A 26,901-nucleotide genomic window follows, 5' to 3' on the forward strand; every position below is an offset into this window, starting at 1 on the left:
TGCATCTGTTTCTTTTTTTTTTTTTTTGCGGTACGCGGGCGTCTCACTGCTGTGGCCTCTCCCCCTGCGGAGCACAGGCTCCAGACGCGCAGGCTCAGTGGCCATGGCTCACAGACCCAGCCGCTCCGCGATCTTCCTGGACTGGGGCGCGAACCCTCGTCGCCTGCATCAGCAGGCGGACTCTCAACCACTGCACCACCAGGGAATCCCGGATCTGTTTCTTTTACTTTAACCTTTGCTTTCCGATGCTTTTGTTCACTAAAAGGATACTGTCTATATACATAATGGCCTGCCTTGGGGAACCTTGCCCCTCTGCCTGAATGTTAAACTAAAGTGCCTTTGTTCAGGCAAACATCCAGACCCTCTCCACCTGTGGATGGCTACAAGAAAGAAATGAACACATCCCCTCCCCAGGCTGGCCGTTCCAGGTGATATTTGCAAAACTTATGGCCTTTTTACTTTTCTTCCTCATCTCCTCCCCATCTCTGTGCTATAAAAGAAACTGGCATCCAAACCCTGATAAGATGGTTATTTTGAGACTTTAGTCTGCCATCTTCTCAGTCTGCTGGCTTTCTGAATAAAGTCGTATTCCTTGCCTTAGCACCCTGTTTCTGACTTATTGGCCTGTCGTGCAGTGAGCAGAGCGAGCTTGGACTCGGTAGCACAATGACAAAAGACTTAAAATGGCATGGTTAAACATATTATAATGCAACTGATAAGAAATTTGGTTATTTCTAGGACAAACAGCATTTTAAGATAATAACCAGAATTATGACTGGTAACATTATACTAGGATATACCAGAGTTTTAGGAATTCCATATAATTTTTGGAATATCTATATTAATGACATCTACCCATATAATATAACCTAAGAAGGTTTATCACCTCTTATTTGACAATGTTTCCCATGTAATTTAACATACCAAATAAGTCTAATAAGTTTAATACCTCTCTTTGGGTTGTTTCAAGGGCCCTTGGAAGCATCCCAAAGTTAGCTAGAGGTCAAGAATTTGACTTGGGAAATTTTGTCAAAGATAGCAAATGGTTTTAAAATACTTGGTCAAATAGGATCATAGGTCGCTGTGAAACAATATCTATTCATTGAATCAAAGTGACAGTAAAAGATTTTAAAGGCAAATACAGAAAGTTACAACAGATTACTTAACAGATAAAGAAAGTTTATAGTCTGTTACCAAAAGCAGATCAGTGTTCTAAGAAAACTTTGGAGGGGGCATCTGCAGTGGCTGTTGGCTTGATCCTTGTAGAACTGAAATGGGAGGCAACATACACACAGGTGGACCTCGTTTTATTGTGCTTCGCTTTGTTGTGCTTCAGAGACATTGTGTTTTTTACAAAGTGAAGGCTTATGGCAACGATGCATCAAGCAAGACTGTTGGCGCCATGTTTCCAATAGCATTTGCTCACTTAGTATCTCTGTGTCACATTTTGGTCATTCTCGCAATATTTCAGACCCTCCACCAGCAAAAAGATTACAACTTGCTGAAGGCTCAGATGATGGTTAGCATTTTTTAGCCTTAAAATATTTTAAAATTAAGATATGTACATTGCTTTTTTAGACATAATGCTATTGCATACCTAAGAGGCTACAGTATAGTGTAACGTAGCTTTTATTTATATGCACTGGGAAACCAAAAAAATTCATGGGACTTGCTTTATTTTGATATTTGCTTCATTGTGGTGGTCTGGAACAGAGCTCACAATCTCTCTGAGGTATGTCTATATATATTCCACTGGAGAGAATTTTTTGATATCTTTCCCAGACAAAAATCTACAACTTAACAAGTAACTTCACTAAGTTTGGAAGCTTTCTTTAATCAGTAGTAAGTAGTGAGATGAACTAAGTTCATTCCCCTAGACCAGGGGCCAGCACATTGTTTCTCTGAAGGTCCAGATAGTAAATGTTTCAGGCTTCACGGGCCATACACTTGTCGTCTCATATTTTTGTCCCCCTTCTTTCCCCCTTTCTTCTGGGCAGCACAAAAACAGGCTGTGAGCTGGATTTGGCCTCTGGGGCATCGTATGCCAGTCCCTACCCTAGACCATCCTTGGGTGGCCTTTCCTCCACATGATACAAAAGGGCATTCTGCCTACCCCTTCTACTTTCCAAGTTTGCATATCAAATTTTTCTGACAGTGCTTTCTCAAAGAATAAAATCAAGTTCAATCCCTTATTATGTTGGGTGGAGGTGGTAAAATTTTGATGTTAAAAAATTCTTCGTATTAGAAAGGTTGTGAACATGTCCCTAAGTTCAGAAAAGGATGGGTTTTGTTGGGAGAGGGAAGCGGGGTCGCTAGTTTCAGACAGTTTAATTCTGGCTCATTAGAGGGACTCTGTTGGCCAAAGTGGTTTAGGCAGTTTTGTCCAGTTCTTCCGGGTACTTTGAAAGCTTCCCTGTTGAAAGTCTGTTAGCGCAAGTCCTTTTGCCCGACGCACAGTGAGACCAAACAAACCGAGACATCAGAGTTTGGAGCAGAGAAAGGTTTATCGCAGGGCCATGCAAGGGAACGGGTTGCTTATGCTCAAAAAATACCCCGAGCTCCCCCCACAGGTTTCGGCAAAGCTTTTTTTTTTTTTTGCGGTACGAGGGCCTCTCACTGCTGTGGCCTCTCCCGTTGCGGAGCACAGGCTCAGCGGCCATGGCTCACGGGCCCAGCTGCTCCGCAGCGTGTGGGATCTTCCCGGACCGGGGCACGAACCCGCGTCCCCTGCATCAGCAGGCGGACCCTCAACCACTGCACCAGCAGGGAAGCCCTCGGCAAAGCATTTTTAAAAGCCAGGTGAGGGAGGTGTGTCGCAGGTTATGTGATCAGCCCGTGCACAGTTCTCTGATTGGCTGATGGTGAGGCAACAGGGTGGTGTCACAGGGGTTGACATTATCAATCCTCAGGCTCCAGTAGGCCTGGGGGCCAGGTACTCACGATCATCAAGTAGTGAACATCTTCCATTTGGTGCGGAGTTTTCACATCTGTAAAACAACTCAGGAAATGTGCATCAAATACTGTTGTCTAGGTACAGAGAGTAGCTAAAGCAGAGGATATGGGGAGGGGTCTGTCCCGGGAAGGCCCCGTAGGGTCCTGCTCGGTTCCAAGTCAACATTTTTGAACTGATTTACCTTGCTTAGAAATGCCTTTTCTAACTATATAAAAAGGGGTCTCTGTACTTTTTGAGAGTGTGGTGATGCTATTTTTGGAGGGAGACCTCTGGGAACAAGGAGAAGAATCAGCAAGTGGCTTCCCTGTCTGGTTTATTCACCTTGACTTTCTCTTTGGAAACAAAGATAAATTGAGATTTCTTACCTGTTGAATTTTTGCAGATTTATCGAGATTCTCTTTTGCTGTTGGTTCCTAGCAGGAGGGCTTGAATAATGCATGGAGCGGTCGCTTCTATTGATAAACACAGTTAATTTTAATTGCAGGACTAAGATTTATGCTAATATTTTTTTCTTTATTTTTATGATTTTGAGTATACACGTGAATTAATTGCTTTTAACTAAAGAGGGGAAAATGCCTTTGGGGGCTTAATGACATGTTTGGGTGTGTTGGAGTGTATGGATTTGTTCTTTTCTCTATGTCTGTCTATTTTGTTAACATGTTGGCTTGTTGGTATCTGAGCAATGTTTCACTGAAATGACCCTGGCTTATGGTGAGAAGTGCTCCTTAAATACTCTGTTCAGTTATTTAAGGCATTGTTTTGGGGGACAGTTTCTTGTGAGGGAAAAGCCTTCATCGGAGGATCACATACTCTCTTCATTCCATGAAAATTCTAAGAGGGCAGCCACCTTGTGGGAGACCAGCCCCGTATCTCTCAAATTGAAGATTTGGAATTTGATATAAAATTATTCCTAAAGAGCTTTAAAAACCAACCAGGGTCTAGGAACATGAAAAAGTCTCAGCCTACACTCTCTCTTGTTTACTAGGGTGGGGATGGGTTCTTAGTGATGGGGAACACTGGGGAGGGCCGACAAGGGTAGGGTCCCTGGATCACTAAGTGCCAGGCAAAATGATTGTCATTCACAACTGTTTTTGCCTGGTTTCTGTTTCAAACCTGTGATTTTTTTGTTTTTTTTTTTTTTGGTGTGTGTGTGTGTGGGGGTTGTCAGCTGATGTGATAGCTACTGACAAAAACTTAGTTAAGGATGGGAAAGGCAATCCCCTCTGATTCATTTCTTTTTAAAATAATTATTTCACTAATTTATACCCCAATTTATACTTTGGTAGGGGGTTTATAAAAATGTATACAATATGAAAAGATAGAAAGTGAGGACATGGGGTGAAGGGAGCCATGCCTACTGCATGCTGAGCACTGTTCTCTGTGTCTGGAATATTCCAGTAAACACAACAGACAAATGAAATTAAAAAAATATATGTTTGGTGAGTTTATAAAACTAAAAAAAAGAAACAAAACCCCCCCCAAAAATCCCAAACAAACTTCTCATCCTTATGGAGCTATGTTCTAGTCTGGGATAAAAGGAAATAGACAGTAAGTAAATACACAAATAAGTATGTGATATGGTGTTATTTTGAGCTCCGTGGACAACAGTAAAACAAGGTTGGGGTGAGGGTGGGGTGGAAGGAGGGAGGAGTTGCTATTTATAAGGAAGGCCTCTCTGAGATGACATTTGATCTGAGACCTCGATGAAGTGAGGACTGGATCATGGGGCATCTGAAAGAAGAGTTTCAGATAGAGGGACTGTAGATGTGGGGCTTGAAGCCCTCTCTGTCAGTGAGAGGAGTAGCCGGTGTGTTTGAGGAGAACCCAGGAGGCCGGAGGAGCTGGAGTGGAGGGGGAGAGTGGAAGGAGGTGGGGGGACCTCATAGGTCATCGTTAGAGTGAGATTTGCAGCCATACTGAGAGTGGTCGGTAGGGGTAAGGGAGGAAGCAGGGAGCCCCGTTAGGAGGGAAGGCTGTTGTAATAATTCAGACGAGATGATGGTAACTTGGATTGGGGCTTACTAGTGGAGGTGGTAGGAAGTCGTTGGATTCTGCATATATTTTGAAGGAAATGCTGGATATATTTTTGGAGGATTTGCTGATGGATTGGATGTGTGTAAACAGTGGGAGAGAGGAGTCCAGATTTTGTCCTGAGTTACTGGGAGAATTGAGATGGATAAAGCTGAGGAGAGAATGCTCAACAAACTGGGAATGAAAGGGAACTTCCTCAACCTGATAAATGGTACCTACCAAAAAACCACAGCTCACATCATGCTTCATGGTGAAGACTGAATGCTTTTTCCCTACGAGCAGGAGCAAGACAAGGATGTCCACTCTTGCCACGTCTAATTAACATTGTGAAAGAGGTTCTAGCCATGGCAGTTAAGCAAGAAAAAGAAATAAAAGGCATCCAGATATGCAAGGAAGAAGTAAAACTAATTCTGTTTGCAGATGACATGGTCTTGTATATATAAAATCCTAAGGAATCTACTTTAAAAACTATTAGAACTAATAAATGGATTCAGAAAGGTTGCAGGAAACAAGACCGATATACATAATTCAATTGTAGTTCTGTATATTAGCAGTGAACATTCTGGAAATGAAATTAAGACCATAATTCCATTTAATGCCATGAGACTGGATGAGATCAACCAGAGAGGGAAGGGGTAGGGGAGGTGGCAGAGAGAGAGAGAGGATGAGAATGTACAGGGTGTGTCTGTGTGTGTGTGTGTGTGTGTGTGTGTGTGTATGTGTGTGTGAGAGAGAGAGAGAGAGAGAGAAAAGATAGAGAAGATAGAGGGAAGAAAGGCTTGAGGTCAGAGCCCCAGGTCACCAATGTTTAAAAGTCAGGAGAAGAGGAAAGCCAGTGAGGCACCTGGAAAATAAAAAGATAGTCATGTCCTGGGGGCAGATGTTTGGGGAAGGAGGAGAAGTGGTCCATAGTATGTGATGCGCTGAAGGCTAAGATGAGGACTGGGGATTCACAGGTGAATATGTGGATGAGCATTGGTGAACGGCAAGAGAGAGAAAGAATGAGAGAGGGAGGAACGAGGAAAAGGGTCTGTCCAGAACCAGTACACTTGTAAAACACAACAAAACTTGAGTACCAAAAACAATGAATATGCAAGCCCATTTTTTTCCTTAATTAGATTCAACAGACATGAATATTCCTCTCAAATTATAAGAGTCTGTAAACGCTAACTCAGTTTCTGTACCTGTCTCGTCGTCGTCTGTAGCAGTTTGCGGAGTTGCACTGGTGCCAGTCTGTGGAAGCCGCTTTGCAGGTGTTGTGCAGGCCTAGGATTGGCTGGGGGGCGGTGGGTGGGGGAATGAGCTGAAATTCCTTCACCGTGGATTTGGTACAGCATATACTTTGCAAGATGACAGGAGATACTTGTTAGAGAATAAACATCCATCTTAAGCTCCAAGAGGCGATATATCTCCTTGTTCAGAAGGCATGAAGCCTGAATTTTGGCCCCATGGAGGTTATAATCATGAACCAGTCAGAAATCACAAGACGCATATTCTGAGCATTATCCCTTTCTATAAATGATAACACCTGTCTGCTGTCTTCCTCCTAATCCTGACATTTGTGTGGTATTTTAGTCTGAATTGCTCATTTAAGCCTCATACAACCTTGTGAAGTGGGTGGATTTTTCATTTCTTTGAAGAAATGGGCTCCGAGAGATGAAACAACTTCTCCACCCTCATGCCGCTTGGAAGTGATGGAGCCAGGACTACCCTTTTAGACCCATGAGCTTGCCACCAGACTGGGCTGTGAGACTTTTAATCGCCTTTCAGATAGGAGCTTAAGGTCAGCTGTAAAGTTCATGTCCTGCTCTGTCATGAATTTGCAGGTTGAAGTTGCTGTCACTTTGGGTAGGTGGGTGTGTTCTCTACGTAGTAAGTAGACTGTCTTTCATTCTGAACAGTTGCTGGATTACAGTCTCGTTGGCTTTAAATTCTGGTCAGAAGTGCTATTGATTTCTAGAAATGCTGCCTTGTAACTGAGTTGTTTCCTCTTTCATAGTGTATGAATTATTTGCGTTCATCAGTCACATGGGGACATCTACAATGAGTGGACACTACGTTTGTCACATCAAAAAGGAAGGAAGGTGAGTCTTTTTGAGAAGGTAAAATAATATCTATGTTTTATTGAGGACCTGCTATGTACCAGGCACTCCACTAGGTGTTTCATATGTTATCTCATTTGGTTTTCATGATGGTCTTGTAGGGATAGACTCTTAAAGCCATTTTACACATCAGGGCACTAAGGCTCAGACAGGCTAAAGAGCTTGATGTTTGCAGCTGTGTCAGAGCTGGTATTCAGAGTCACTCTTCACTGTCATAGCAAGGGGACCTCCCAAAGTAAAGACACATCCCACAGCAGAATGTGTGTCCATATTTGGAACCTCCCCAGGGTTGCCAGGTTTAGCCAACAAAACAAAACAAGAAAACCAGGATGCCCTATTATGTTTGAATTTGAGATAATGAATAACTTTTTAGTATAAATATGTCTCAGCTGTTGCATGGGACATACTTGTATTAAAAAAGTATTTGTTGTTTATGTGAGATTCAAACTTGACTGGGTATCCTGTGTTTTATCTGGTAACTCCAACACCCAGTGTTTGCCCTATTGTAGCTTTGGCTTCTTAAGAATTGTTAGGTGTGTGGTGAGCTAGGAATGAGACAGTTGTGGCGGGGAGGGGGGGGTGTAAGGCGGCTGCTCTCTTCAGAACCTTCTTCCGGGGCTGGATCCCCACGGGCCCCACTGGTTTCCCTTCCTTGAGTTCCCACTGAGTGGCCTGGCCTGTGGGTCAGCACCCCTGCTTGAGGCAGTGCTTGGGCCACATGGACACTGGAGAAACGTAACCTTGCCCTCTCCTGGTAGGACGTTGACCTCGTACTGCAGGAGTGACTGGTTCCCAGTCAGGAATCCACTGTGTTCCTTTTTGGTGTGTCTTTTAGTCTTGTCTTCTCAACTTGATTAATAAAATAGTGGAGCACAGGAACTTGATTTATAGTGAATCCTTTTTATTACCAAGCATGATAGCTCTTTTAAAAATACTTTTCTTAAGAAAAATAGCTTAATTATAATTTAAAAAGCCATGAAATTCATTATAAGGAATTGGTAAAATACAAAAACATACAGAGAATGTGTTATTTGGAAGCCTAGAGAGAACCATTGTCTGTATTTTGATACATTTCCCTTTGTTTCATTGTTTTCACTGGGAGAGAGGGTATGTGTATGTCTGTATTTACAACTTTTCTAAAAGCTTAAAGTTTGTACACAGTACGTACAATTTTGTAACCTGCTTTCTCCCACTTCATATTATATTGTGATTATTTTCTTACTTTACCAGATATTCTTCAAAGACATTTTAATAGTTGTATAATAGTTCACTGCATGTCTGTTTACTTCTGATTTTTAGCTAGTTTTATACCTAAGGCTGAAAAAAAACACTTCTTTGACTGAAGTTCTGAGGCCATCTGTGGATTTCTACAAGTGGAAATGTTTGGAGGCTCCTTAGGAACTACTTTTTGATTGAACTTGAGAATAAAAAAGCAGTTGTAATTTCCCACCAGCATTCTGTTTCTTTTTATACAACAGACTTGAGTTTGGTTTATCTTAAACCATCTTGATTATTTTAAGTATGGTGCAGTAACTTTCTCCTGCAAAGTTTCCTGGAACTGACTTAAATCCATCAAATGCTTCTGTCTTTTGTTTTCAGATGGGTGATCTACAATGACCACAAAGTTTGTGCCTCAGAAAGGCCCCCTAAAGACCTGGGCTACATGTACTTTTACCGCAGGATACCAAGCTAAACCTCAGACGTACAAATTGGCGAGAAGAAGCCATACACCTTTTTAATTTGCCAAAAAAAAAAAAAAAAAAAAAAAAGAAGTTGGGACAGCCAGATATGAGGGAATACATGGGGTATTTATAGTTTATTTAAAGAACATCATTTGACGCCTTCTGAAGTAGAACTGGGAGGAAATTTCTATTAGTGATGATACACTACTGTAGATAATTTTTCTTTTTATAAATGTTTAAGAAGAGGATGGTTAAAAAAAAAAAGTATTCCTGTTGCTGGTGGGGGATCTGCCACTGGCACATCAAAAGCAGGAAGTGCCACCAATCCTCTGTTTTGCTTTGGGGGTCGGCGATAGTGGCCTCCAGAGGAACCAAGTAATGGGGCCAGTCGTGTCGCCTACCCACCGTAAACAAAAAGCCCACTTTCGTTTCATATCGTAAATCAGTAACTGGGCTGGGCTTTATTTGTGACATAAGTTTTTTCATGACACACGATGATTTCTGACCTCTCCATGTAGAGTAGATTAGAACATCTACAATGAAAGATATTTTTAATTTAATCATATCAAAATTCATAATACGAGTGTGTGAATGTGTGTGAGAATGCGACTGAGAGTGTGAGACCTTTATAGTCAACTAGAAAATCTGTGACGGGTTGGTTTTTAAAGGTTAAAATAGCTGGTAGTAAGCATAGCTGGAAAAAGCAAGTCAATATTTTAAAGAAACTCTAACTCAGGAACAGTTTAAAAAATTAGTTCCCCGCTTAGATTTTCAGGCGTAAGAAGGGCTGTTGTTCCTTTCAGCGCTGTCCAGAATTCAGTTGGGTTTGTGACGTTTGGTCGTATGAACGCAGATGCCCCCAGCAGCACACTGTTGTTCTTGGCCAAAGGGAGGTGAAATCTGTTTCTCAGCAGCCCTTCCCCCAAGGCATAGTCGTGTGTACTGTTAGTTAAAATAGCTGATCTCTTCTTACCATGACACATGACAACTCGCTGGAATCATGTTAAGTGCCCCAAATCTGTCTGTAATTTTCTCATCCCCCAGCTCTTTGCTTGTCTTCATCTCTATGTGTTCTGGGGCCAGAGTCTCATCTCTGCCCTTTGTTGGCTAATCACCTCCTGACTTGCCTTCACTGCTTATCTGCTGTGACCAACAGTGTGATCTTCAGCAGTTTAAGGGTTTCAGATGCAAAGAAACTTTATATGACATTATGAAAGACCATCGTTTCCGTTTCGGTGTTTCAGCATTTTAGTTGCAACCTGGGATTAAATCAGAGTTTCAGATGTGATGAAAAAGTGGAACGATAGTGCTCTGTAATTTTCCTACTGCTCTGTACCAAATGCTAGGGTCTCTGGAATTTCTATTTCAGATTATTCAGTCAAATAAAAAAGGACTTATTGCTGTCTGCTTAATATGCATTTGATTGGTAGAAAGGAGCTTCCTGGAGACTGTAGGAAAATAAAGTAGAACCAACTGGGTGAAATATAGCACAGAATTCCACAATTCTGTGAAGTCTGGAAGTTGGATTATGACATGTGAGTTACGAACAGTCAGGGTTCTGGTTATGATTGGGGCCCTTCTCACAGGAGACGTGAGCGAGGGATGCAGAGCCCGAGGCCTGTGGCCCGTGGACCTGGCTGCGGCCCGTAGCTGGACAAGTCCCTCATCTTTCCTTATGTGCACAGTGGTGTGATGACCCCCTGCCCTCTCTTTCCAACTGTGCTTTGTGGATCTGGAGAGATTTGATCGCTGACCGTTTGAAGAGTTGCGGGTGGTGTGCCCAGGGGGTGGGCCCTAGTAGGGCACGCTTCCTCTCTTCTCTCCTCTGACGTTTGCTTGAGTTCGGGAACAAATGAGATTGGCAGAAGGAGGGAGCTCATGGGGCAGTAAATCTCTACTAAACTCTGCCCACTGGTGTCACCTTTTCACATTGTCTTGGACACCCCAAAGTAGCCCCGCTCAGTGACACGAGTCCCTGATTCCTGCAGAAACCCCCACGCTTAGCAGCCTTACGGAGTCCCGTTTCCTTAGGGCTGTAGTACCATAGAATAGTGACTCCAAACACACATCAAAAGTGACTTCTTTTCACCGCTGTTACAAAGGGAAGGCCTTTTCTGGGGGTGGGAGGGAGATTGGGGCTTTGGATTGAAATGTGGACAAAGTTGGCATGTGTATTTTGAGCAAATTTAAAAATTTTATAATAAAATCTTACAAAGTGAATGGTGTAAAGTCAGTATATAAGATTACAGGCTCCACATTACTTAATTCATTAAGCAGAAAAAGAAATTTAGCCCTTTTGATACCTAAACCTATCGTAAGAAAGTGGAATATGGCTGCCTTTTTTTCGCCTCACAAGACAAAGGGCTATTTCTACAAGGCAAAGTTTTGTATATGTGCTGTTCTTTATTTCAGATTGAGAGTTGGGAAAACTGGAGCAAATATTGGTTTTCTTTCATGCTTATAAATGTATTTGTATGTATATCTTAATATATTCAAGGCAGGCTTCCCTGGAATCAGAGTGTGGAATATACTGCTTAATTTTACACATGTATGTCGATGAGATTATTTATGACTAAAAACTGGAATAATGTGTGTATTTTGTCAACTGATCATCAGCCTGTTAGGCGTCTTCTGTGTGAGGTGTGGTGGTGTAATTGTGAAAATTCTCACTGCATGGGTGTATGTGTGAAAGAGAGCACTTTCTTCCTGTAAATATCTTTTGATATCCATTTGTGCAAAATCCTGATGAATGTGTCTTTGGAAAATACAGCGTATCAAAGTTTTTGTTTTGTCAATTGATCTAAATGCCCACACAACTAATCAGAAATCCAGTTTGGTTCAGATTGGGATTTTTTTTTCAAGGGGAGAAAAAGTATGGGGGAAGGACTATTAAAGAAGGGTCATGTTTGAATGCCATTTTATGTCAACATTGCTTTAATGTTCTGAATTGACTTGCTGTTTTCTCCCACCTACAAGAGAATGTGCTTGCCATTGCCCCATGTTCACCGTGGGCTGTAGGGCGTAGCTTGAGCCTGCTACTCCCAACATTGTTTTTTCCCTTGACCTGAACTGGATGGAGCCTTACCTGCAATTCATAGTGTGAGCACCTGCATTTGTAGGCCGACTCCACTTCTAAGTGTGGTGGGGCCGAGTCACTTTACCTCTCTAGGCCTTTTTCCTTAAAATGAGTGGGTTAGACCAGATAAGCTCAGAAGTCCCTTTCTGCTCTAGCATTCGGTTCTATTTTTATTTTCCTGCAGTTACTACCTTGGTCAGACATGTTAGACGCGAGGGATCACATAGAGGTTCGATGTTATGGTTCTGGTTTGTTACAGCTCTCACACCCCACTTTAGAACCTGCCTCGTTTTTAGTGTTTGCCACGCCAACTTCTACTCCCAATTTCTTGGGGAATTACTTTCTTTGGTGATTATCCCATTTTTTTCTCCCACTCCTGAAACTCTCCACTTCCCAGTCGGTAAGGTACTTTGTTACCATCTTCCTCAAAAATGAAAAATCTATTTAAAACACCACCTGCCCTGACAAACCTCAGAACTACCTTCTGCTAACTCTGTAACCTTTCTGGAGTATTATCTTACTCTACTTGAGTTATAGCTATGATCCTCAAATAAGTTTTTCTACCACAGAAAGGATGTCTTTTCATCTGGTAGGCATCACTGTTGCTAAATGACATCATCCGTGTGGGCCGTCAGTGGGGAGATGGCCAGTGTTGGGGGCAGGATAGGGGGATAGGATTAGATAAAATGTGATTCTATCCTTCACCTAAGGTCAAAAATCCTAGGTTACAGAACAAGATTCTGTACCCTTAAGTTGATGTATAAGATCGTCCACACAATGCCATGGAGATTCCCTACTCAGTAAATCATCCTGAAAGAGTTTGTGTCATAATTCTCTAGATCTGTGCTGTTCAGTACAGTTGTCCATGGCCACATGTGGCTAATGACCTCCGGAAATGTGGCTTGTGCACATTGAGGTTGTGCTGTACACAGGAAATGCACGCCAGATTTGGAAGGCTTGGTACCAATAAAAGGGAATGTAAAATATTGCATCAATATTTTATATTGATTATATGCAAAGATGACCATATTTTAGATACATCAAGTAAGATGATATTAAAGTTTCACTTATTCCTTTTGATCATTTTTTAATGTGGCTACCAAACAAATTAAAATTAGACGCGAGTTGTACTTCTGTTGGACAGTGCTCTGCAGACCAGGTGACGTGAGGAGGCAGTGAGGTGCCGTAGGTATGGAAGGGGGGGGGGCGGTCTGCGAAGCATCCAGACAGACAGAAGCAGCACAAACATTTTTTTTGGAGTCGGGAGCAATGTGAGGCACAGAATGCCTTCCAGAAAGCAGATTTTTCTGCATAAGAACCAATATATATATATAAGACCCCAATTAAAAACCAAAAGCAAATGAGCCCAAACCCTGTTTCTTCAGCTTTGTCTAGAAGCTGCCAACTCTGCATTTATTTTTCAAGTATCTTCCAGGTGCCAAGGATGTTAGCCACATGAGGGTGTTGGGCAGATTTGTTTCACTTTGGGCAACATTCTCTTGTGGTTTCTCCTCCCCCGGTATTGTTTTGTCTGTTCAGAGCTGGGTGTGTTGAAATACCATGGAAATCTGGCCGCTCCTCCTGGCCTCAGCTGAGGCTGATCCTGTGGCCCGCGCCTGTCTGCTTGGCAGGTTTTGATGTTGGCGCCTGAAAGAGTTTGTGTTTATTTTGCACTAATCACAGTTGTAGTTTAAAATATCTCAAATGTTTTGGGAGACTATTTGCCTGTGATGGAAAGAGAGATGGATGATTTATTGCTTCGATTGTTTTAAAATTAAAAGCTATTCTCACAATCTGAGGTCCCTTTATGGCTGTTTTTTTTTTTTCTTTTGCAAAATGCCACATAAACCGATTCTGCCTCTTGCAGGTTCTTATCCATCAGTGGAACAGGTAACTTGAGACAGTGACTAATTTTATTTCTTTTCAGGGTTTCTTTGTGTGGCCCCGAGGCTGCCAGGTCCCATCAGTAGTGGAATATCGTCGATGGCACGATGTTAACTCTGTGAAGGAGGGAGGGGCAGGGCAGGTGGGAGTCTGCTGTCTTTCTCTACTGGGTGCCAAGTTGAATATTGGAATCGATTGTGAGACCTTTCTGTGGTTCCCTGGCTCTCAGTTTGCTGGTGGCTTCCTTAATGCAGGTATAAGCAGAGTCAACGCTAGTTGCATCAAGGGATTTCAGCATTTTTATGACATTGTGTTTCTAGGCTGTAATGAGCTTCCTATTGCTGCTGTAAACAAATTACCACAAACTGAGTGGCTTAAAACAATACATTTATTAGGTCAGAGGTCTGGAAATAGGTCTCACAGGGCTAAAAGCAAGGTGTTGGCAGGGAAGCCGTAGGAGAAAATCCATTCCTTCCTTCTTCCAGTTTCGGGAAGCTGTTGGCATTCCTTGGCTCATGACCTCCTGAGAGCATTGGCGTCACTCCAGTGTCTGCTTCCATTGGCACATCTCCTTTACTGGCTCTCCTGCCTCTTTCTTACAGAGCCCCTCGGAATTACATTGGGTTCACCCAGATGGTCCAGAATAATCTTCCCATCTCAGGATCCTTAACTTACTCATAGCTGCAGTGTTCCTTTTGGCATGTAAGGTGATTACGATGTGGATATCTTTGGGCGGGGGGGGGGGGGGCCTATTTTGCTTACCATATAGGCTAATTACCACTTAAAATATGTTTATTCAGTGCTTAAAACTTTTAAAAGAATGAACCAATGTATTTTTAAAAATCCAAGTGAAATGACTGACATCAGTGTTGTGCCATCTGTTTTGGTGAGGGAGTAAGAGGAGAAGGAAATGATGGGGGGATAGTGAGGGGTTGTTTACCATTCAGAGAATTGTAAACTTTTAGGCCAGTGTTTGCAAGCCAGCTGCTGTTTACATTCACTTGATGTATCCCGTCGTGTCCAGTGGGAGAGTTTACCAGTGTGTGTATGTGCCATTTGAACTCATGGTCCAGCTTTTCAGACGTCATCAGTGGCAAACTTCAGTCACAGTGGAGAAATTTAACAGGAAAATGGTGAGTAATTCTCATCCCCATGCAAGCAATTATTTAAAAATCTACTTTCATTGAGGTAGGGAGGCAGGGTGGGATAATGGCCAGGGTAGAAGCATATAGACAAGTTCAAATACCTGTTCCCAGCCCAGACTAGCTGTGTGACTTTGGTAAGCACTTAATATCCTGAGACTCAGTCTTCTCATCTGTTCAGTGGGCAGAATAAATACTTGTGATGAGTTATGTAAAGCATCTGACAGTCTGGTGGACACAAGATATTTTTACTGTGGTATTTTATGTCATCATTTTAACCCGTATAGCGTTTTGACTCTGCGGAGGTTTTGACCCATTGTTTCAGTCTAAAACAATTTTTAAAAAATAATCAGTTATACCAACATTGATGACTTTTTTTTTCAAAAGTATTTTTCTGGAGATAATTCCATTAAGCAAATTTATTTTGTTCATCTGTATAGCATGGTTCATCATTCCATAACTACTAAACATCTATGCGCTAAGCATTGTTTTTCTTAGATGTATCAGTAAACAAAGTAGATATGGGTCTCTGCCCTTGCTGAGTTAATTTTCTACCAGGGAGAGGCAGATACTAAACATAAGAAGTAAGTAAATGATATGTTAAAAGCTGTTGAGTTCTATGGAAAAAAGAAGATGTAGATCAGTGGTGGAGGTGCAGGTTGAGGTACGAAATCAGGTACTCAGGGGAGTGCCTGATCAGGGAAGGCATCATGGGAAGGTGAGATTTGAAAGAAGACTTGAAGGAGGTGAAGGCGTCATCCAAACATGTTGAAGGGAAGGATATGCTCGGCAGAGGGACAAGCTGGAGCAGTAGATCTGGAGTGGGAAAGTAGCTGGTATGTCAGAGAAGCAGCAAGGGGACCAGTGTGGTTGGGAGGGAGGGAGGAGTGGGGGAGACTGGTGGGAGAGGAGGAGAGGGGGGCCAGATCGTCTGAGCCCGGGAGGCATTGGAAGGGCTTGACTCTAGGGTAGAATGGAGAGCCATTACAGGGTTTTGAGCAGAGCAATGACCTGCTCTGAGCAAAGTTTCAGGGAGATTGTTCTTTGTTTAGCTTAGATGACAGGAGGGCAAGGACAGAAGTAGGGGCTACTGTGGTAGGCAAGGGGAGAGGATGATGCTCAGAGGGATGGAGGGTGGCAATGGGGGTAGTGCGGACGGGCAGATTCTGGGTACATTTGAACGTAAGGCCAATAGAATCTCCTGATGGATAGAATGTGGGGTATGAGGGAATGAGAGTAGCTAAGGCTGCCCTTGAAGTTTTTGTTCTGAGCAATTGAAGAATGTAGTTGCAATCAACTAAGGTAGGAGCGTGTGGTGAGGTTACAAGTGGTGGTGGGGAAAGATGGTCAGGAGTCCGGTTTGGGGCATGCTGAGTTTGAAATTCCTATTAGACCTCCGTGGCTGATGTTGAGTAGGAAGTGGGACATGTCCAACTCTGGACTTTGAGAAGTCTGGACTGTAGATATCAAATTGGGAGTGGTTGGTATCTAAGTGGTTTTTTTTTTTTTTTTTTTTTTGCGGTACGTGGGCCTCTCACTGCTGTGGCCTCTCCCGTTGCGGAGCACAGGCTCCGGCCGCGCAGGCTCAGCGGCCATGGCTCACGGGCGCAGCCGCTCCGCGGCATGTGGGATCCTCCCGGACCGGGGCACGAACCTGTGTCCCCTGCATCGGCAGGCGGACTCTCAACCACTGCGCCACCAGGGAAGCCCTCTAAGTGGTATTTAAAGCCATGGGCGTGGGTGGGATCATCCGTGGAGGGAGACAGGAAATAGAAGAGGTCCAGGGACTGAGCCCTTCAACGTAAGTCAGGGAGAAGATGAGCCAGCAAAGGAGACTTGGGATGAGTGACCACCACTGTGCACAGAAGCCAAGAGAATGGTGCCTGGAAGTGGAAACCAAGTGAAGAAAGCATCTTGAGGAGGTGAGAGTGACCAAATAAATGTGATAGGCTAAGTAAGATGAGTTCACTGTGAGATTGATCCACTTGGAGTCATGTGTGGTCTCCACGGGAACAGTTTGGGAGGAGAGGCATTGCAGAAAATGAATGTAGACAACTCTCTGGGGAGTTTTGCTACAGAGGAAAGCAAAGAAAGTGGGGTGGTGACTGATAGGGGAAGTGGGTGGGGCTGAGAGAAGTTCTTCCTTTTAAATATGAGAAATATGATGGTCAAACAGAAAGTACAGTGTGGAGGATGTAGGAGGGCGAGGGGAGAAGTGCTGATTCGCTGTTCTTGAACAGGCAAGAGGTGATGGAATCTGGTGCCAAAGTCAGAGCTAACTTTAGGCAGGGCCTGGAAGACCTGTGTGGGGATGGGAGGGAGGCAGAGACCCAAGTGCAGATGCCACGGTGAGGAGACTAGGAGACTGCCATGAGTCTGGGAGTTCTTTCCTGCCATCGTTTTCTAGGAAAGTAGGAAGCAAGATGCCCAGCTTAAGAGGGAGTGTGTGGGAGATGGGATTTGAGAGAGGAGAAGGTAAGAAGAGTCACCCAGTTGAACTCTTCCCAAACTTTGACATTTTCCTTTCTATTTTAATGAACTTACTTTGTTAACAATTCTGTAAATTTTATAAGGACAGTCTGTCATCAGTTTTTCAGTCCTCATCAATTTTTCTCCATTATAACTTTTGCTATTGCAAATTCCCCGTTGCAGCCATTATTTCCACGGGATCCAGCTCTACCAGGTCAAATTTTGCAAATCTAAATTTTGTCAAGACGATTTTGTTGTTCTTTATCAATTTTTAACCGATAGCAAATTTTACTATGAGCAGTGTTAGCCATTGTCTTGGAAATTTCTCTCAAGCCTACTGTTTCCCAGGTCAGTTTTTGCTGTTCTTTTAGTATTAAGTGTACTCTTTAGTCTGTTGTTAATCTCTAAGACCTTTTCACCTGGCACAGTTTTTGAGATTATGTTAATTATTTGCAGAAATATTAATTATGGACTGGATACAATTATCAGTAGAGCAAAGGCTTAGGACCTGGGTGCCCGCTGAAGTTAAAACGGCAAAATAGAAACACCCGGCCAAGGAATTCGGCACATGGTAGGTTTCAGTAAATGTTCGCTTCCTTTCTGTTTCCCTTTCACAGAACTGGGCCTGGGAAGGCTGTACTGCCTGGATTCCACTTTTCTAAACTCAGTGGGCAAACTCAAGCAGGGCGCCTACTGAGAATCAGTAGTTTAGTTCCACAGGGCAAAATACTAAAATTAACCATCGGTGCCTAAAGTTCTGATTCCTTAAGATGATTACCAGGCGGCATTATTGGTTATGTGGTGTAAGTAAAGGAAAAATACGTCAGTCCTTTTGAGCCGTAAAGTGCTGGCTAGATGAGGTATTACCTTAAGGCGCCCTGTAAGGAAATGTAAAAAGAACTATTCAGACCTTGGTCTGCTTTTGAATACGCACACGGAGTGAAGCAGCTATTTGAGGAAATTAATATTCATGTTTAAAAAGTGGCGGGGGCGGGCTTCCCTGGTGGCGCAGTGGTTGAGAGTACTCCTGCTGACGCAGGGGACACAGGTTCGTGCCCCGGTCCGGGAGGATCCCACATGCCGCTGAGCGGCTGGGCCCGTGAGCCATGGCCGCTGAGCCTGCCCGTCCGGAGCCTGTGCTCCGCAACGGGAGAGGCCACCACAGTGGGGCCCGCGTACCGCAAAAAAAAAAAAAAAAAAAAAAAAAAAGTGGCGAGGGCATAGGAGACATGAAAATGGTTTGAGTTATGCGAGAGGTGGGAAGAGGAGCCGCAGTTCACCACTAGGTAGACGGAACTTTACTGCTTATAGAGTAACAGTGAAACAGGAAAGAAAGAGGTACAGCTTGATTTCACAGAGAAAAGAGAATCCCACCAAGGTTAAGTGCTGCCTCAGGTGGAAAGAGAGGGCAGTGAAGAGGGAGAGCTTGTCCCCAACTCCACCTGGCTGGCTTCTTGTCGTTCAAATCTCAGCCCAAATGTCAGGTAAGAGAAACCTTTCCTGACCACCTGTAGATGAAGGAGCCCCAGTCACTCTCATACGTTACTTGCCTTGTTCTTCTAGCGCTTTGCATTGCAGCACATGGCATTCTTATTCGTTAAAGTATTTGTTGAGCTCTCACAGAAATCTAAGCTCTTCAAGGGCTTGATTTAATTTCCACTGTCCTGCACTAGAACAGTACCTGTACTTAGTAGGTGCTCAAATATTTGACAAAAAAAAAGACCCTAAAACAAATATATTTTAATACTTTTATTCTAAAAAAAAAAATCACAAAATCCAGTTGCAGGTTAAATAATATTTTAGTCTTTAAAAATTAACAAAGGAAGAAGATCTTTGTTTTGTATCTAAAAGTGCATTCCTATTTCCAGATAACTTATGCAAAATCATAGGTAGTGATATTCAATAAAAGGACCTTTTAACCAGTAGTACAAATTGGATTCCATTTGACTTGAAGCAATTCTGATCCCCATATCCCATTTTGAAAGATTTCTGAAAAGACCTTGAAGCCACAAAGTTTATTGAAAACATAGTTTAAAATTGCACAAATATACAATTTAATAATGTGAAAAGGGGAGGGCATGCTTCCAATAGTAGTACAAAAATACTACCTTAATCTTGGTACTTTGCAAATTATAAGCCAATGGAGTAAATTAAACACATCAATATGATAAGAGATTTTTATGGTAGTAATTTTATTTCAAAGAGCAACACAGGGGAATACTAAGATGAAATCTTAATACCCAACAGAGTTGTGCTATGATATATAATATTTCACTAAATACACAGGTACGTTATCATGTAGTATTCCAATAACTTATGCTCCCGCTTCCACTGCCATTAATTTACTATAGGTCACTTAATTTGGATTGGTTTTAATTTAAAAACTCAATGTAAACATTTAAGGTTAAATTTTTTGTTATCTACTTCAGATTAAAAATGAAATCCCAAGATTTTAAGCATTATTGAGCATAAGGAAGCATCATAGAAGAATTTGTCTCAAACAGTATTTTAGATTAGATATGCAATTCATAGATATACAAAATATATAGAAATATCTTTCTAAATAGTTAATAAATGCTTTTTATAGTTTGTAAAAAGTTTACTAAATTAATCAGATTTTCAACAAATGTAAACAAATTTGGGCAATGAAAATAGAAGAGGGTTTGGGTTAGATGATTAGATGATATGGGGATGGGGAATTGAAAATAATTAGTAAAATTTAGGTTTGCTATATTTCCTTTATTGCTAACACATTCAATCGTGAACATATTTCTCACGTGGCACAATTCTCTTGTGGTATTTTAATATATCTCAGTGAAATACTGAGTGTGTATATTCTTTAGTTCTTTTTGTGTCGTACCATTTCCCTAAGAAATTCAAAGACAAGACACACACATTTTATTGGTGAGCAAAGAACTGCCTCATTTTTTTTCATCTTAATATTATTTTGAGTGCAGGTTTCTCAACCTTGAGTGCAGGTTTCTCAACCTTGAGTGCAAGTGTCCCAATGAGCCTGTCAGGGTTTTGCTGTGACATTCTACAGTGCTACAAGAGTTCTCTCTTGGAGAGCAGTCTGAGATTGAGGATTGGGGCACTTGTTTCCAGAATGTTATTTGGGTATGTCTGCAGAGGGTACCAGTAGCGGAAACTTTATTCAAGGCAAAATGGAGAGTTGTGTGAAATCTCACACTTTTTTTCTCCTCTTAGCTGTTTGATGCCTCTACACAGCAGTCTTGGCTGGGTGCTTGGGGGATTCTGTCTTGGAGCTCATCTGCATGTGTTGGGGTGTAGGGTTCGAAGTGGTGACAAAGCTGTCGCTAACTAACGACACCCCCATTGTCTTACTGAGCTTTGTTCCATTTCTGGTTTCCTTGTCCTTATTTTTTCCGGAAGCCGGGGCCACAGAAAAGGTCAGTGGGAGGACTTTAGAGTTGGTTCTGAGTGACCGTGAAATCACCTCATCAACCCTGAATTTCAGTGCTTTTAGACGGATTGACCAAGTCCAGTTTCTCAAGGGATGTGGCCCAGGTAGCTCACTTACCATACAAATAGGGCTGTGTTGAGGACAGTGGTGTGACAGACACCCCACACACTATGTGACATTTGTGGAAATTAAGGCCCCATGTCCACTTTGCCTTAGGATGGTTTTCATGTACCTGACGTTACCTTAACCTCCCCACCTTATTTAGAATGTCAGCATTTCTAAATTAGAAAAGCTAGAAATGCACTATTCAGAATTTAGAACCCAAAACTGTGCTGAGGCAATCAACATGATTTATTCAGACAGGTGGATTTTATTTCTCTTTTGCATCTGTTGTGCCTCAGCCGGTTTTTAAAAATCGTTTGGATGTCTAAAGACCTGGACTCCTCACAGGATTAGTTTGGCACTGGCTGCAACACTGCATAAACCAGCCATGTGAATCTCAAGGACAGGATATTTAAAAGCAAGTAGAAAAAACTAGAACACAAAGTTCATGAACAAGTTCCTTGTTCAGAAGCAAGGAAATATAAGCTAACCTATGAGACTGACTTAATCATGCACTGGGTAAATTTACATTCAGTAAAGTTATTTTGCATGCTTTGGTTAATATCTGAGTAGGCAGATTTGCAAGTGCTAATGCATGCTTTATTTTGGTACGTGAGGTTATATGTTTCATTTTATAAAACTGCCTTTTTACAAACCTTATGCCAGAGTTCATCTACAAACCCTCTTAAAAAATATAGATCTGTCTACTTCTTAGTTCAAAACAGTTTAATTTCAACCAGTTCTACAAATACTGAAATAAGGAAATGGTGCAGTAAAGTCTGGCGAGGGAATACATTTGAAATTATTTTACAAAGTTGAAATCATGCATTGCATGTGTAATAATTTCTAAAACAGAAGGCCTCAGAAAGATGGCACACAAATTAAGCCTTCAGAATACCCTGTTACTAGAATGCTTCTAGAAGCATTTCAAGAAATAAAACCACCACCACCACAACAACTAACTGACTTATTACAGTCCAGTCGATTCAGGGACAAATGAGGAAGGGACACAAAACAACCATCTTGCTTTTTCCCTCTATTCCCAAGGAGGTCACACACAATGTTTGTGGTACAGAGTTTGGGAGCTCCTGTTATAAGTAGGACTAGCTACAGTTGTATTCAAGTCTTGCTTGTATAGCACAAATACACTAGAAAGATTTACATAACATTAATGTCTAGACATGGTGCTAAGATTTAACATAAGAGTTCCTTCAAAGAAAATGAGGCAAGTGGCAGAAACCTCTGAAAGTGAGTGGGTACTGGACATTCCAACCCAGTTAAGTATCACAAATTTGCCATTCTAGTTGAAACACAGATCAACTGAGAAAGCACAGCTCATAGTTTTCTACTAACGTTTCCTGGTGGATAAGATCTGCCTTTCTTTCAAGGAGTCATCGGGAGTGAGCTTGGGTCAGAAAGCAAAGGGAATGATGACTCAATATGATTGGCCCAGTAAATGGATGCCTTATTTCTCCTTTTCCCTAACCCTCCTCCACCTCACTGTGAAGGTACAGGAGCACATAGAAATAGCTCACTAGACACAGTTATATTTTGAAATTCAGCAATGATCACTGGCCTTCTCTGCATTTTCATCCCATTGACTAGTGAAATTGGTCCTCAGAAGTCACGTTTATGAAATTGAGTGGTCATTCTAGTAAAGTATTACCATCCTCTAAGAGATCTTAGGCTATTTATTACTCAGTAACACAAAAGATACTCAACGCCTTCCCAGAATGCCCCAGAAGGTAACCCAAAACACCCTACCTACCCTTTCAAATGGAAAGAGTAATTTAAATGACAATTTCACACCATGGAGATAAGATGCCAGAAAACAGTGCTGCCTTAAAAAATGTGTCACAGTTAAAAAAAAATGTATACAATAAAGACTGTTCTAAAATCTTGCTACTTTAGTTTTGGTGGTGCCCTGATTTCTATAAACTTTCATGTGCTTTCTAGTAACTGTTTTTATTAAATTTTGTTTAAAAGTCTCACTGTATAAATGAATTTATTTACAAAACAGAAACAGACCCAGATTTTGAGAACTTACGGTTACCAACAGGGAAACATGGCAGGAGGGATAAATTAGGAGCTTGGGATTAAAATACACAAACTACTATACATAAAATAGATACCCAACAAGGACCTACTGTATAGCACAGGGAGCTCTACTCAATGTTCTGTAATAAGCTATATGAGAAAAGAATCTGTAATAAGCTATATGAGAAAAGAATCTGAGCTCTACTCAATGTTCTGTAATAAGCTATATGAGAAAAGAATCTGTATAACTGAATCACTATGCTGTACACCTGAAACTAACACATTGTAAATCAACTGTACTCCAATAAAATTAATAAAATAAAAATCAAAAAAGTATTATTGAAGGAAAGGTATCCCATGCTCTTGGATTAGAAGAATTAATATTGTTAAAATTGCCATATTACCCAAAGCAATCTACAAATTTAATGTGATCCCTATGTAATTACCCCTGATATTTTTCACAGAACTAGAACAAATAATCCTAAAATGTATATGGATCTGTAAAAGACCCAGAGTTGCCAAAGCAATACTGAGGAAAAAGAACAAAGCAGGAGGCATAACTCTCCCACACTTCACCCAATATTACAAAGCTACAGTAATCAAAACATCATGGTATTGGCACAAAAACAGACATAGGGATCAATGGAACAGAAGAGAGAGCCCAGAAATAAACCCACACACTTACGGTCAATTAATATTTGACAAAGGAGGCAAGAATATAAAATGGAAAAAAGACAGTCTCTTCAACCAGTGGTGCTGGGAAAGTTGGACAGCCACATGTAAATAAATGAAGTTAGAACACACCTTCTCACCATGCACAAAAACAAACTCAAAATGGCTTATAGACAAATATAAGGTGTGACACCATAAAACTAGAAGAGAACACAGGCAATACATTCTCTAACATAAATCATACCAATGTTTTCTTAGGTCCGTCTCCCAAAGCAATAGAAATAAAATAAACAAATAGGACCTAATCAAACTTATAAGTTGTTGCACAGCAAAGGAAATCATAAGCAAAGCAAAAAGACAACCTACACACTAGGAGAAAATATTTGCAAGTGATGTGACCAATAAGGTCTTAATTTCCAAAATGTACAAACAGATCATACAACTCAACAACAAAAGAAACATCCCAATCCAACAATGGGCAGAAGACCTAAATAGACATTTCTCCAAAGAAGACATCCAGATGACCAACAGGCACATGAAAGGATGCTCAACATCAATAATTATTAGAGAAATGCAAATCAAAACTATAATGAGGTACCACTTCACACTGGTCAGAATGGCCATCACTGAAAAATCTACAAATAACAAATGCTGGAGAGGGTGTGGAGAAAAGGGAACCCTCTTGCACTGCTGGTGGGAATGTAAGTTGGTGCAGCCACTATGGAGAACAGTATGGAGGTTCCTCAAGAAACTAAAAACAGAGTTACCATATGATCCAGCAATCCCACTCCTGGGCATATACCCAGAGAAGACTATAATCCAAAAAGATACATGCACCCCTATGTTCATAGCAGCACTATTCACAATAGCCAAGACATGGAAACAACCTAAATGTCCATATAAAGAAGATGTGTTACATGTATACAGTGGAATACTACTCAGCCATAAAAAAGAACGAAATAATGCCATTTGCAGCAACATGGATGGACATAGAGATTATCATACAAAGTGAAGTAAATCAGAGAAAGACAAACACCATATCAGTTATATGTGGCATTTAAAATATGACACAAGGGGAGGAAGAGATAGTTGGGAGTTTGGGATTGACATGTACACACTGCTGTATTGAAAATGGATAACCAGCAAGGGCTTACTGTATAGCACAGGGAACTCTGTTCAATATTATGTAACAACCTAAATGGGAAAAGAATTTGAAAAAAAAGATACATGTGCTTGTATAACTGAATCACTTGCTGTACACTGAAACTATCACAATATTGTTAATCAACTATACTCCAATATAAAATAGAAAGTAAAAAAAAAACGGGAAAAAAGATACAAATCAAAAGAGAAACAGACTCACAGACAGAGATCAGACTTGTTGCAAAGCAAGGTGGTGGGAGAGGGATGAATTAGGAGTTTGGGGTTAGCAGATGCAAACTATTAGATGTAGAATGGATAAACAACAAGGTCCTATTGTATAACACAGGGAACTATATTCAATACCCTGTGATAAACGATAATGGCAAAGGATATAAAGAATGTATACATATGTATAACAATCACTTTGCTGTACAGGAGAAACTAACAGATCATTGTAAACCAGCTATACGTCAATTAAAACAAAAGTATTGAAAAACTCCTTGGGCAACAATTCTGCGCTTCTTGACAGGTTAACAGCCTATGAAAATCTTGGTTCTGACTTACACAGGTGTCTTGCAGAAAACCTTACTGAATGCTCTGCACATGATCAAATTATGACGGGAATGGAAGGTTGTCTCCTCTAACGCAACTCTTTGGAGCTCGAAGTTACTCTGTATTCCAAAAGCAAAATAAAACTTGGGCAGCAAAATTTGCCACCACTTAGCAACAATCAAATCAAAACATCCCACATTTACCCTACTGTCAGTCTTTAAATTGTTACTGATCTCATGTAGGTAGTGCCAGCAAGGCTAAGAAAACAGCCTATCGTTATTGCAAAATTCAGTGACTGCTGAAAGTATAGAATGACATCATAAATAGAACACCTGTGAAGTTTGCTCCTAATGGACTATGATGGATGCACGTCAGCTGGCCAGCCAGTGAATGCACAGGGATTGGGAGGAAGAACATGCACAGAATGGATGCTATTCTATCGGGGATATTCAAGCAGGCAGCGGTCATGGGTTGGAGACTGGGCCCCAAGAGTCCTTCCCCAGACTGAGTTTCTAAGATGCTAAAATTCTAAAGGATACCATTTATTCTTTAGAAAATATTGTTGAGTTTTATCTTGCTTCTCAGACTTCAGTGAAGGAGACCAAGCCTGGGTTGTGACTCCTGCCCAGCAGTGAATGCCTTAATGCCCTGCCTCCTGCTGGCCAGCTGGAGGCATCACCTAGCCCAGGTGGGCTTTGACATGAAGATAAATGCCTGGCACCACCATAGTGCCCTCAACTCTTTGTCTTTATGAACTAGAATAGGTTATGTTGTATGGAAGCCTCAAGTGGTTTCATGTGTCCCTGGGATCCCTTCCTATCCCCCGAGACTTCCAACATAACGGAAGAGAGGATTTCTGCCTGTACCTGGAGTTTGATGTCTCAGCATGTATATACATTTTCTCTTCCCTCTCCCAGTAGAAGCTAACTCCCCAGTCAATTATACTCTTGACCCAAATGCTATTTTGCAGGGTAACTATAATCACGAATGTAACCAGCTATTACTAACCAAAGAATATGAAGAAAAAGTTGGGATCAGATTGCTTTGGGGAAGATTCTGGAAGAAGAAAGGAGACACAATAAAGAAGAATGGGACAATTTCCCAGGATAAATTACTAGAATTGGACCATCAGTGAAATTATATTTTGGTTACCATTTTGCAAACAATTTTTCTAATTCTTTAAAAAATGGTGTCTTTCCAACTAATCACCAAACTCCCAACAGGCACAAAACGCTCTGAAGAACTGAGTGGAATATAACCAATTAAACATCACCGCCAGCAGAAAATTCCTGATGCTTGACAAATGTTCAAAGTGAAAGCCAGGCATGCATCTTTCATATTAAACCACTGACATTCAGTGAGCTTCAGCTAGAAAATATTGATCTTCTATCACTTAGAATGCAAAAGGGTGAGCAGTGCAGATTATTATGGAACTAAGAAAACACATAATTTTAAGGAACAGATGTATTTATCACTTTTAAATACTATTTAAAATGTTAACAATTTAAAAGAAATATTAACTGTGCAGAGCAGTTAGAAAGCAAGGAAAATACGGCATTTAAGCAAGTTAATGTTAACTCAGTAGAAATCACAATATCATCAAACTTTCTTCCTGCACAGAATTTGTGAAGA

General features: G+C 41.4%; 2 protein-coding genes across 2 annotated transcripts in view; one reads left to right on the forward strand and one right to left on the reverse strand.

The window, feature by feature from the left end:
- The window catches only part of USP13 (ubiquitin specific peptidase 13), a 117,290-nt gene extending 108,438 nt beyond the window's left edge, over positions 1–8,852 (forward strand). Inside the window, exons 20-21 of the mRNA XM_065876127.1 lie at positions 6,984–7,068; positions 8,686–8,852. Coding sequence (XP_065732199.1) covers positions 6,984–7,068; positions 8,686–8,779 — 179 coding nt within the window. The 3' untranslated portion in view covers positions 8,780–8,852. The remainder of the gene's footprint in view (positions 1–6,983; positions 7,069–8,685) is intronic.
- The window catches only part of PEX5L (peroxisomal biogenesis factor 5 like), a 227,073-nt gene that overhangs the window by 15,188 nt on the left and 184,984 nt on the right, over positions 1–26,901 (reverse strand). The gene's annotated exons all lie outside the window — the stretch shown is intronic.

Source organism: Phocoena phocoena, chromosome 4, assembly GCF_963924675.1.
Source record: "Phocoena phocoena chromosome 4, mPhoPho1.1, whole genome shotgun sequence".
Lineage (NCBI taxonomy): Eukaryota > Metazoa > Chordata > Mammalia > Artiodactyla > Phocoenidae > Phocoena > Phocoena phocoena.